Source organism: Anser cygnoides, chromosome 7 (genome assembly GCF_040182565.1).
Source record: "Anser cygnoides isolate HZ-2024a breed goose chromosome 7, Taihu_goose_T2T_genome, whole genome shotgun sequence".
Lineage (NCBI taxonomy): Eukaryota > Metazoa > Chordata > Aves > Anseriformes > Anatidae > Anser > Anser cygnoides.
In genome coordinates, this window is record NC_089879.1 from 3,919,943 (window position 1) to 3,933,045 (window position 13,103).

General features: G+C 45.5%; 1 protein-coding gene across 1 annotated transcript; it reads left to right on the top strand.

Annotated features, from left to right (window-relative positions):
- Positions 1 to 506: 506 nt before the first annotated feature.
- Positions 507 to 8,001, top strand: EEF1AKMT2 (EEF1A lysine methyltransferase 2). The gene is made up of 6 exons (XM_048058023.2): positions 507 to 636; positions 857 to 922; positions 1,431 to 1,545; positions 5,139 to 5,246; positions 6,150 to 6,366; positions 7,191 to 8,001. Exons 1-6 carry the CDS (start codon positions 581 to 583, stop codon positions 7,286 to 7,288), a joined length of 660 nt encoding a protein of 219 aa, XP_047913980.1. The 5' UTR covers positions 507 to 580; the 3' UTR covers positions 7,289 to 8,001.
- The last annotated feature ends 5,102 nt before the right edge of the window (positions 8,002 to 13,103 follow it).

Genomic DNA, 13,103 nt, shown 5'->3' on the forward strand with positions numbered 1-13,103 from the left:
TTACATGTTACGCTGTCACGGAAAGTCAACGCAACATGAATCAGTGTTACCTCAATAAAATTCTTACCAAGTGTATGTAATGGCTGCGGGATAAGAATAATGCAATTACTATGGATCTGTAAGTACCGTGGTGTGGTCACACTGGAAACACGCGGGTGAAGCAGATTCCCTTTCCCCACCTAGGACACCTAGCGTTTATATTTACAGCCGTAGCTGTTCATAACCTCAGATCCTCTCCACCGGCGGACCAAAAGAAATAGAACAAGTCTTCCTTTTGCGCATTGCCCTGATTTGAGGCGGTCGGTACGGGTTAAGATGATGACAATCGGGCCATTTGGAGCTGTGCTGCTCCCGAGGACAAACCCATTGATGGGATTAAGTCACACACTTTGATAGGATGGTAAAGCATGGCAATGAGGAGCCAGCAAGGGGACGAAAGGCTGCCTTGAAAAGCGGCAGAAGAGGCAAGGAAGAGCCCCGGGCTGGCGACTTTTCACCGGCGGCCGCGGTTCGGGCCCGGCTCCCGGTCCTCCGCTCCGCCAGGGCGGCGGCCGCGGCGGCCCGGCTGGGTGGCGGCGGCATGGCGGGCGGCGGGGGGCCGGCCTTCGGGCCCTCGGCCCTGGGCACCAGGCCGCAGTGAGTGCGGGCAGGGCCGCGATACGGGCAGGGATCGGGATGGGGAAAGGGTCGGGACCGGGGAGCAGCCGGGGCAGCCCGCGGGGGTGCCCTCCCCGCTCGCAAAGCCTTCGTGTCGGTTGTGGAGCGGGGGCGAAGCGGCCTCGTGATGCCGCCTTCCTCTCCTCCTTTTCCCCGGTTTCCCGGCGTTAATCGCAATTTCTTCTCCTTCCCCATTTAGCTGGGATGCTGCGTACGACAGAGAGCTGCGGGTTTTTCAGGACACTGGAGACGCCGGGGAAATTTGGTAAATAGCTAACCGCACCGGAGCGCGCCCCGTATCCCTGTTGGTAACGGGGGTTGCAAAAGGGCACCCCGCAGTTTGGTTACAGGGTTAGTGAATAGTTCTGGGGGTTGGCAAAATGATAGCAAATTTTAATCCTGAAGCCACCCGTTCCTCTCCTGCCCGGTTTTGCAATGTGAATTTATAAGATGCACTTAGATAACTGTCATTGCACGGAAAGTGAGCTGGGACTCACCGTGTGTTTTACTCATAAACATTCATTTTGTCACTGAGCTCAGATTTAAGTCGGCAAATTGGCAGTGCTGTCTTCATTTTTTTATATTTGGAGGGCTTCACCTTCCAGAGTTGGGGTTTCTGTGAGTTGTAAGGCCATTTGATTCACTTACACTTAAAGCAAATACAGAATATGAGTTCTGTCGGTTGCTGCCTGAGTGCTTCAGTGAGAGGTGCTTTGAAGAAGCCTTCTGTATGTCTTTGCTGTCGTGATTACCTGAACCTTTGTTCCTAATAGGTTTGGAGAAGAAAGCATGGTTCGCATAATCAGATGGTTGGAAAAACAGAAGGTCCCCCATGACAGCTCTGTGCTTGACATTGGAACTGGGAATGGTGTTTTACTGATCGAGTTGGTTGGTATATTGCAAAGTTTGTGCGCTTGACACAAAATCAATGCTCAGGACACTGTAGTTTAAGTACAGTTCACACACGTGACATTAGAAATCATGGCCAGCTGTAACTTACATGAAAGACAAGAAGCAGGCAGCCTAAACTAAGACCGGTGTTCTGTGTTTTCCATCAGCAGAACACTGGTTACTGTGCACGAGGTCTTACATTGTCATTTGGTTTAAGAGGACAAGTGAAAATACTTCAGAGTTGTTGATAGGCCTTAAAGAACATTCTGTGACAAAAACAAGTCAGAATTGCAAGTGGCTGCCAGACAGCCTGTCGAACTTAGATATGTAACTCATTGAACCAGCAGTGCCATTGGGGTTTTTTTAAGTATGAACATATAGCATGGACAATAAAGAACAACATGTATGTTGTTCTAGTGCACACCTAGAACATACAAGTTCTTCTTCCTAATGGAAATACATATTTTTTCACTAGATTTGCTTAAACTTCTAGTTTCTTGATACTACCTGGATTGTCAGTACTTCAGTTTTCAAAGTTTACAACATTTCTTTAAATCAATCAGCCTGAATATTCCTGATTTTAACTTTACCTTTCTGTCTTCGTACATCTAAAAATGCTTTTCTTCCCATTGTTGTGTAAAACACCCACAGATAAGGAAAGTTGATTAACACCTTTTGTCCACACTCAATTCTGATAATAGTACTCATTATTGATGTAAAAAATGGTCAAAATTAAGGTGTCTAAATACTTTAGAAGGTTGGTAACTGTTCTTTTCAAGAAGCTTCATTTCTGTCAGGATGAAAACCCCTTACCAGATGTGTTCTGCAGTATTACAACATTGTTATAGAGTGATACAAGATGTTTTGGAACTGCAGTATTCTTTCCAGGTTTTGATTGAGTCCTTTGCTATAATATTAAAGGAGGCTGGTGAAGAAGGGAGCTTTCCTGCTGCAGTAGTTTATATTGTTCTACATTCTCCATTTGCTCAATTAGTTACTGCAGAAATTGCAGTGGTTGGAAGTCAAAGTCAGGTTTATAATGCTTTTTTTTTTTCTTAACATGAACTTTGATTTTAGAAGAATTCAAAGCCTTCATGGGGACTGACTGCCACACTGAAGCATGGGATAAGTCTTATTGTCAAAAGTAGAAATTGCACATCTCATTAAGAGAAATAATTTTTGAAGCCTAATAAGTTTTAAGTGCAGTGATAGTTCTTTCACCGTTGAATCACCCAACAGAAAAATCTTCATATTTATAAGGCTTTTATATTGGCATCACTTATAAATCTGAAATTGATTTTCATTCTGTAGTAGGAAAACAACGGCCTGTTAGCTTTTAAAAACTATTAAACTGTCCCAAGAGCACCTCCCATACGTAAAGCACTTCAAAATACTCTGACTGCTTTAACAGAAGATTTTCAGTCCAGTTTCCATTTGAAAAGAGTCTTCAAAAATTACCTTGTTTATTGTTCCTAAATAATTCAGGATCTCAGTTGCTGAGTTGATGTAAAATATTTTTTTGTTGTTAGCTGCTAGGCTTTGAACATCAAATTAGGCCTCTTGGCAGGCAAGTAGAACGCATCTGCCATTGGAGCTGGACTTGATAATGTCGTAGAAATGGCAATACTGCAGAAGGCAGTCAGACTTCAGTCGTGAACTCTTTGTAGCAGCTCACTGAAAGGTAGCTGCTGGGGGCATGTGTTATTCTAAGGAACAGGAAGGAACTTAAAACACAGCTCGTTGGGAATACTGGACCCCAGCATACCATTAACAGTAAATAATAGTACATGGGAGTATACCAAGAAAATTGCCCTTAAATGCAGCGAGGTCTAGATGAGGCTTTGTCAGCTCCAACAGGGAATGCTGCACAAAAAGGAGGCGAAAGAGCCAACTGGCTGTGAAATGTTGCTGCCACATGGAGCTCAGACCTCCTAAGTTTTCTGAGGACTGGGGAGGCCAAAATACTGACAAACTTCTGTGAGTGAAGGGTTTTCGCTGCCCGAGTGCGGGTGTCTGCCGTGCAACACCAGAAGCCCAAGCACAGTGCAGCGCTGCTCACATTGCACGCTGCCTTCTGCTATTTAAGCGGCTTTTCCAGGAAGTGGCAGAAGCGTGCTTGTAAATAACCACCTTCAGGACATGGGGAGTGCAATTCCAGAGCGCGGTGCGGTCATGTTTGGCGCTTGACTGAACGATCCCTTCCTGTCCGTATGGAGTCAGGCCGTACAGGTTTCGCAGCATTTAAGGCTGTTTATCCTTCAGCTTTCCTTCTCTGCCCCAGAGACTACAGGAGCGAATGGAAACTCCCTGCAGTGACTCAAGCTCTTTGCTCCCAAACAGAGGAGCTGTTGTGGAAACTACTCTTCCACCCCCAAGCCTTCAGCGCAGGCATCTCGGGAAGCTTGGTTCGCTCTTGGAGCTCTGGGGAGGAACGTGGGCAGAAGCCCGAGCAATATGCTGTTCTTCATCAAATGCAAACAACACGGTCTTTGTGTCTAGCTGAAATTAGCCCTCAATTAAGAACAGCTGGCTAGCACTACGCTCACACGGACTGAGGGAGGAAGGACTTCAAAAAAATGTAGCTTTCCCTGCTGTTGAGGTATCAGCCTTTGGAATAAGTAGATAGGCAGCGTTTTGCTCGGCACTGGTTAAATTCCATGTATTGTTCAAAAAACCAAACCCAAGCCATCCCCCTCCTCCCTCTGCTGTTCCTGCCTGCAGCTGGCCATAAGATCATAGCTCTTCCTGTTAGCTTTGGATCCAGCCGGACCGACCGGCGCACGTGAGGCCAGATCTGCTCGCTTCGGCTGCTCCGACCGAGGAGTGGAAACGTGTCGCCACCGCCCTCCCACGTGCCCAGCTCCAGCTGATGCCCGGTGTGCGAGCCCATCTGTGTAGCAAAAGGGTTTCTAGGATCTCGTCGCCTGACTTGGGCGAGCTGGGTTGTCGTTATCTAGTTCAGAGTCAGACTAGCAGAAAGTCTCTGTGCTCTTTTACGTGCTTCGTGACCTGCCTGAAAGTGGCTGATACAAAGACCTCAGTGCGGTGCAAATAATTGCATTCAGATAGACGTTAGCATGAGAAATTAGAAAAAGTAAGTTTTTTACAGCGGTTTTCTGTGCTAATAAAATGCGCTGCATATTTTGGCTCTTACCATTTAGGTTATAAACCAAATAATTGCTCAACCTCACATGTTGTGCAAGTGTTAAAGAGGTTTTCTTATTGTGAAGCATCTGGCGTTGGCACATGTTCTCATCACTGAAAATTCCTCGTTTCTAGGTTACTTCTGGTGCAGATAAGAGCCTGTTCCCCACCAGGGTGTTTCTTTTCACAGTTCTGCTCCGTTTTCCACTTGTTGACATAAACCAGCTTTCAGTCAACAATGCTTTTGATGAGGTATCAGGCAGAATGGAGTTACTGCAGTTCATTCCCTTGGCTGTTTAGCTCTGGTGGTGATAACAGGAATAAAAATGAGTACATTTTTTTTCCCTGTCATTAAGATGAGGAGAGGTTGGGTTATAGATGGGCAATATACCTGCTGAACACAAAATTTGCTAGCACGCTGATTAAGATTCTCTGCTTCTGCCTAGGCAAAAACTGGCTACACTAACCTCACCGGGATTGATTACTCACCTTCTGCAATAAAACTTTCAGAAAAAGTAAGGGAGAAGGAAGGGATGTCTAACATTAAATTACAGGTAAGTGTCCAGAGAAACTTTATTAAGGAAAGAGAAAGCAATTGACCCCGAGGTTAAAAGGCCTACTTGATATTCAACTGCACTCAGTGTAATATAATAATGATGTGTTTTGAAATTCATTTGTGTTTTATACCTCATGAGAGAACTCTAACCAAATAAATCTGTACTTCCGAGAAGATTTGTGGTCTGTTCGTCTTGTTTGTAACAGTCATCAGGACTAAAAAGATTTCCCTGCCTCTAGCGGGGCGGATGGCCGTTTGAGAAGTCCTGTCTTTTAGCTGATACATTCCGAATTTCAGATTAGAGATGGAAAATTAAATCCTTATGTGAAGGAATGCCTACCAGTAGCTATGCAGCAGGAAGTTTGCGAGGCCCTGCCTGAGCAGGGCTGGGAGCAGATGACCCCCAGAGGTCCCTTCCAGCCTCTGCCATTCCGTGATCCCGTGCCTGCCCTTCGCACCGAGCGCTGTCTGCTGTGCTCTTTTCCCCTCCAGCTCTGTACCTGTAGGGTGTCTCTGTTCCTGAACCTCCGTTGCGATCTCTTTGCGGCAGGCACTGTCTCGTCCTTTGTGTTTGTGCTCAGCACGCAGTGCCTAGGAAACCAGGGATCAAAGTACAAATGAGGATTTAAAGAATGAACTTCCAAATGTGTTAGCTTGAGTTGTAGATGAGTAGGTATATATGTGGGCTTTGTAGCAAAGAGATTACTACGTCTGTAACGTATATAATGCCTGATGTAGAGAAAAAAGAAGCTGATGTGTAACTGAAAAGCCTTTGAGTTACCCTTTCCTAAGCACCCCTATCGTCAGGTTTGAGGCTTTTTACTTTAAAGCATTGGTTTGCATTAAAAATTCAGGAGCTCTTCAGTAAAGATCGTCTCACAGTTGCAGACTTCTGGTTTAGGTGGAAGACTTCCTGGCTCCGTCAGCTGAGCTGTCAGGATTTCAGATCTGTATTGACAAGGGGACTTTTGATGCCATAAGCCTTAATCCTGATAACGCGGCTGGGAAGAGGAAGCAGTACGTGAGATCTCTCCGCAGCGTGTTGAAACCAGAGGGCTTCTTCCTCATAACGTCTTGCAACTGGACCAAGGAGGAGCTGTTGGATGAGTTCAGAGAAGGTAAGCAGTTGAACAGAACCGTCTGCGAACGTATTTATGGTTGTTCGGGGGTGCAGTAGGTAAATTTTAATGTCTGTCTATTTACTTCGTTAGATGAGGATAAGACAAGGTGGCAGTAAAAAGACTAGTAAATGCCTTAGCCTATCCTCACTATGTTTTCTTCAACAAGTACAGCTTCTACATTTGCCAGTGCCAATCTGTGAAGGGAGCACAGGTTTTGTTATACCCTGGAGAACAAGGATTTCAGTCTAGTTACATGGGAAAGGAGAGAATTCTGTACCCATGGGAATGTTTTTTTTTATTTATCTTTTGGCTCTTTATTGACAGATCCAGTTCACCCATCCAACTGATTCTGAAATTACCTATATTTAGGGGAACTGGCAAGTCTGTGACTGTGACCTTTTATGTCACCCCTTCAGTCACCTTTCTGATCCTCTCTGAAGGGGGGTTGGTTTTTTTATTTTTATTTTTATTTTATTTTTTTTTATACGCTGGTTAGCTCCTGAATCTCATGCCTGAGGCTTGAAACTCCAGGACTGTGGATCTAAAACAACCATCCCTCCTGGGGAAATAAAATTACTGGCAAGTAACCATCTTTTCTGCCATTAATTTGTGTGATTCAGCCATCTAAGGTTTTTATTATCCATGGAAGGTTTTCAGCTGTGTAAAGCAGCAGTGCAGCGTAACAATACAGTCCTATAAACTTGCAAAGTAACTGCCCTGCAAGTTTTCCAGACAAATAAAGAATGGTTCGCAACGGGTTATCCAAGAGGAGAATGAAATGACTTCCTTCTTACAAAAGCATTTTAATTTCTGTCTGGCAGGATTTGAAATTCTGGAGGAGCTGCCAACACCCAAGTTTTGCTTTGGAGGAAGAATTGGAAACAGCGTAACAGCATTGGTTTTCCAAAGAAAAAAGTGAGGCCATCCATCTTGGGCAAATTAGATTAGCTGAGAAAAGTCTGAACTTTAAAGTAAACCTGACAAAAACCCTCAGACACGTGTGTAAATAAATGTTATTTGAGTACACAGTAAAATACTATGCATGGAACTCCAAGGGGCTATAAAACATTGCCCTAGAAACATTTCAGCTTTGCATAACTTGCCTGTAAATTTTGTCCTTGCTACAACCTCACTTGTTTTAGGGAAGCTGTGAGTTTGTGTGAGACAAGTAAGGCATGCCGAATCTGAAGACCAATATAGCCACACGATGTTTGCATTTGGAACAACATAAAGATCAGCTAGTATTTCATTTCAGTATTGGTTAGCAGTAACCAATAGCAAAGGTATTCTGCAAGGTAAAAATCTCGTTCCTCTGTTGTGGTGTAATTGGGAACAAACTTTTCAGGTGTAGGTGCTGTGTCTTTTTTTCTAAGGTAAACATGGATATAACTGTTAAAGAGGGAAATGAATGTAGAAGCTGTAGCTGGTGCAAAAAGAAGGACCGGTCAGTGCTTTAAATTCAGAATTTTGGAAGTTCTCAGGCTCAGCATAGTTCTGTCTCCACCGACTCCTTTCCAGTAGAGGCAGACTACTGAATATTTTTAAAAATCTCTCTTGCAGGAATGTCTGCATGCTTTGTCAGTTATTTCCACTGATCCCATAAATATATAAAGACGTGATGTTATAATCTCACTAGCCTGTGACATATGTCTCTTTCATTATTAATTTGCCATACAAAAATGTCTTAAAAGCCAACGATGGCAGCAGTGGGAGCAAGGACACGTGACTTGGGAAGAGGATAGGGGTGCCGCCGGGATGTGTAGGAGTGGGATCAGGAAAGCCACGGCACAGGTGGAACTGATCTAGTGGGAGGTGTCCCTGTCCGTGACAGGGGGCTGGAATGGCATTGTCTGAAAGGTCCCTTCCAACCCAGACCATTCTAAGCTTCTATGATATGATTCTGTAATTTTAGTTGTATAAATACAAAAGAATTCAAAGCATAACTATACATTCTTTTTTGACTTGTGCTATGATCATTTTTTTAATTTATTTGCCTTTATTTCTTGTTATTTTGTACTTTCAGAATACTACTATAGCCTAAAAGAAAGGGAAGTACAAATTCTTTGTGCCTTGACACACACGTTTGCCAGGTGACAATAACCTTGTTCTTTCAAGCATCAGGGAGGTCCCATTAGGCAGGCTGGTTGTGTTTCACAGACTAGGTCATGTTTGTGTGTCAGAGGAATGCTTCTCCTCATTGCCAGCCCAAGCAAGGTCCAGAAGATCTTTAAGGGTCAAGATACACTTCTGGTACTTTCCCAGGATGGAAAACAAGGTGAAATAAAATTTGCACAGGGGTAGGTCTTCTCTTTGTGATCCACCTGGTAATCTCTTCAAGGTAAGGATCCTAAATTCTACCTTGTTTTGCTAACTGGAATACACCGATTGCATTAGAAGAATGGTCAAAGAGCGTTGGGAAGGAAGTTTAGTCCCAGGCGGATAGCTCTTTGCATGTTTGGACAGGCTGGCGTTCCTAACTTGAGTGCCAAAACCAGTGTCTTGTCAAGTTACCATTTGGGTAGCTATTGTAGTGGGATGCGCTGCATCTACCCAACAGCACTGCTGTGAAATGTAAGTGGTAATTCAGACACAGAATATTTTTGATGAAGCAGTACGAAGGATTCAAAGTGCACTACTGAAACCAACTTCAAGAAAAAAAGACTATGACATTTTTGTAACAAATTTGGCATCAGGTATAGCTAATGCAAGCAAATATTAATCGGCAGGTATTCTGGCAGGATGTGTTTGGGGCATCTGGTTTATTCTCATCTGTAATTTTTGGTAATGAAGGCGTGATATGGAGTGAAAATAAATTGATGGTTGTCATGGATTTTCTTTTAATCAATTTAGAGGAATTAACTATAGATCCATACTCCATGAGTTATGTAGGGTTCAGAGCAAGTATTGCTTTCTTTTCTTCATAGGTTAGATAATTATTAGATTTTGTTCACTAGGTGATATTTTTATGTCACTTTTAAAGATAAAAATTAGCTTCCTAAAATAGTTAAACAGAAATTCTAGCATCAGATACATGTAAATGTATCAACCACTTTCAATTAGTAATTTTACCTGGGCATTTGAAAGCAACTCATAGTAATGGTAGTAATAAATAGTAATCCAGTATTTCCTCTCGCTATTATACCGCTGTTTTTCAGGTGTTCTGGACAACTGTTGTATTTCTTTATATAATTATTTCCACCTAAAGGAATTCATTTTCTACCAGGGAAGCTTCTTAGTGGTGGGGAAAGGCTGGGAACCAGTCTCCTCTTCCAGCCCACAATTTGCCTACCTCATTATTTAGCCAAGGTCACGGGCTTCCACTTTGCAAAGCATTTCCCTGCTGCTCCCAGGCTATGTGTAGCTCCGCAGGCAGCAAGCCTTCAGGGATGGCACGTGGTTCCTCTGCTTTCCCTTTGGGATTGCGGGATCCAGCCGTAAGGAGGAGATACACCAGCTAATGCCACCTCTAAAATATTATCCTGCTGCCCCAAGGCGTTGCAGGCTTATTTTAGGAGCCTTGCTGTCTTCACGTAACTATTGCTTTAAGGCAGAATACACGTGCTTCATCTACTTCTGAGGTCTACATTAAAGTTTTCTAGTACAATGCTTAAGAGAGCTGAAAGAAAGAGCCCGCAGATGTGTTCCTCTATGGGGAGGGAGGGCGGGGAGCAGAAAAATGGAGTGGCACCCACAGGCGGAGTGGTTTTGATCCTGAAATGTGTAGTGGCCCCTCTTCAGTCTGAAATGAGCACACGGGCTGTGACTTGGGTCTAACGAGTTCTGCATCTGACCTGTGGAGTGCGTGTTCTTAGACGGGCCCGTGCACTTTGAAGTATCACTGGAGAGTAGAAAAATGCTTGTAAATCATGTTTAGGAGGGTTTTTTAAGGCAGTAATAACCAAGGGCCTGCTGTTTGACATCTGCTCTGTTGGAAACCTGATATTTTAGGAATAATGGAGCCTCGGCAGCAGCTCTGATAGTGCCTTGAACAATGGCTTTTTACTGACTGGTAGGATTTGGAAATGACGTGTCAAAGAATGCCCTCGATTTGGGGCAGTTGGTCTGTCTAGACGATTTGTCATGAAGGTATGATCACGTTTATGGTTTTCAGTGTAAAACCTTTCAAAAGAGTCAGAGAAATAAGCAGCGAGTTAGGAGCAGGGAGGCTTTGCCTGTGGTTTGGGGAGTTTGACGGTGGTTTGTAAGGTGGGTGTCTTCATGAACGCAACGAAGTCAGGATGGATTTTAGTAGCTAAGCCCCAGCGAGCAGCACCAGCTGCATTTGGTACAGCTCTGCCCCCGCTACCTGGCTCCTGCCGCCTGCTATTGCCAAGCTTCTGCAGGTTATTTTGTGAGGCATTTACTGGGAGAGTCCTTTGTGTTCGTGGGGCTCATCCTGCGGAGCGGGCTGGGAGCATTTTACCCGGAGAAGAGCAGACCTTTGAATTCTTACGGGTTCTATCAGGGAAGTGAACTGTCAGGATGAAATATCTGACGGAGGAGACCGAGTGAAATTAATGAAATAAGTATTGATTCAAGAAGCCAGATCTAGGGGAGTTTTTACACATGGGATTCTGCTAAGGAGTAGGGTAAATAGGTTCTCAAGACAAAAAGCCTTTGCATTTCCAGCATCACAGCACTTTCTTGAAGTAAATGCTTCTCCTATAATCGTGTTTATATAAATTTAAAAGTGAGAAATACCAGACATGAAAACTGCGACACAACTGAACGAACACAGAAGATTCAGAAGGAAGGATAACGTTCCCTTGCTCCTTGCCTTCCCTCTCGGTGACCAGGTTGGTATTTGTATGGAATTATGCTCATTTAATGGTCGTTGCTCCCTACGGGGCGGAGATGGTCAGGTGCAGTGCCCTGTAGGTTGTTTTTAAAAGTTAATTTTTGGAAGCTAAGAAGACACAATTAATATTCTCTTCTTGAACTTCGGTATAATTCTCTGGTCTAAAAGGAAGAATTTCTGCGAGCCACAATTTTTTGAAGAGACGCTGGGTTACGTCAGGAACACCAACAGAATTAGGGCAGCCGCTGTTCCAGAGAGGGCCCGCAGGGATGAAGCATGGAAGCACAGCCCGTCCGTCCTGCCAGGAGACGACTTCTCCGAGTCATTGTCAAGAGCATCAGGTTGAAATAACAATTGTGTGGTACGGGGCTAGGATCTGCGTACAGATGTGGGCTCACCCTCTCGATTCCACACTCGATGTTGCAGCACAATTTCCAAACACCGGGAAGAGCACGTCCCGCCGCACGGGTCCCAGCTACGAGTCTCAGGTATGAGCGTGCAGACGGTGCCGCGAGCACACTGCCCCGTGCCTGAAGGATCGTAATGTGCTCTGAGGATTGACCGCGCGGTACCTGCATGCAAGCTGGGACGGCGTGCGCTGTGGAGGAGTTGCCGCACAGAACCAGCTGGGCTGGCGCCTTTGGAGACTTCACTTGTGTTTAAGCAAGGGAAAGGTTTCTCTGCTGGGGAAGCACATCCGTGACTACAAATGGAGACGCTCTCTCCTGTAATTTGCATCCAAACTGGCTCTGCTCTGCGAAGATGCCTGCTGCAGGCCGTGGCAGCTGTGGGGCCGAAGGGTCAAAGGCCCGAAGGGGCAAACGAGGCGACGAACTGACACCGCAGCGACGGGGCTCTGATGCCCCTGAGGCCAGGCAAGGGGCTGGCACCGGGCCTGGCAGCTTCTCTGGAGTTATTTTTACGTGAGGATGGGTTCTTGAATAGCTTTTCTGCTGCATTAGGCACAGCATGCCTTGCTTCGTGGCTGACACTGGCTTCTGTGTGCTCCCGTGTTCCAGGAATGCACTGGCAGCACTGGAGCCGTCGTAAGGAAAATCCGCGTGTGCATCCCCTCTGCTGTGTCCGTCCTGCTGGGTTCCAGGGTGCCTGGTGAAAGACTGCCAAAACTTGTGTGATTTCATACCAGACAAAAACTTCCAGTAGGGTATTCAGCAACGTACAGCAAAATTTTCAGTGTTTTGGCGCTCGGATTGCTTTCCTAGTCTTGGCACACTGAAAGGTAGAGAACACGCCTCGCTACAACAATAACTGCTTTAGTGTACGGACCCAGTAAGCGTTTTAGCACAGCGGATCGTCTCGTGTGAAATATGTGGAGAGCACATAGAAAATTAACGGGCTGGGGCTCTGCTGTGCCTTAAGACCTGCCTCCTTGGTGTTCCCACTGCTTGCTGCCTGCGCTGGGCTGAGAGGAGGGGAAGCTGGGGCTGAGCGTGTTCCTGCCCCTCTGTCTGTCCCAGTGGCACGGACACCTCCGGAGGGGATGGCTCCGCTGCATCGCTTGGCTGGAAGTGTGTCGAGCGTGACCTCACCCTGGTGGTAGCAGCTGGGTTGGAGAACAGCTCGCGGACAGCTGGGGCTTTCCGTGAAAGGGGATGAGGTGCTACAGCCTCGAGACAGCGGAGGGAAGGGAGGAACGCTGGTGTGTTTTATTTGACGTAAACACGGGGAAAGCCAACCCCTGGCTTAATTTCCATTAGTTAGGTAACAGTATAGCTTCAAACGAGCGGATTTTCTGGGTTACTGGAAATTAAACTGGGTGCTGTCAGGCAAACAACGTAGCTGCAAGGTAGCGTATAAATTCTGGATAACGGCAAGTGCCTAAGCCTGGCCTGGAAAGCTAATAAACACCAGTGAGAGAACAGCAACGAGCCTCGGCACAGCCGCTCAAACAGCCAAGTGCTGCTCATGGATAGTG

Bases quoted from the DNA above. Each gene is read 5' to 3' on its own strand.
- EEF1AKMT2 (XM_048058023.2), top strand. From the start codon at position 581: ATGGCGGGCGGCGGGGGGCCGGCCTTCGGGCCCTCGGCCCTGGGCACC. The intron at 637-856 runs GTGAGTGCGGGC...TTCCCCATTTAG, and splicing joins GCCCTGGGCACCAGGCCGCA to CTGGGATGCTGCGTACGACA. The intron at 5,247-6,149 runs GTAAGTGTCCAG...CTTCTGGTTTAG, and splicing joins TGTCTAACATTAAATTACAG to GTGGAAGACTTCCTGGCTCC.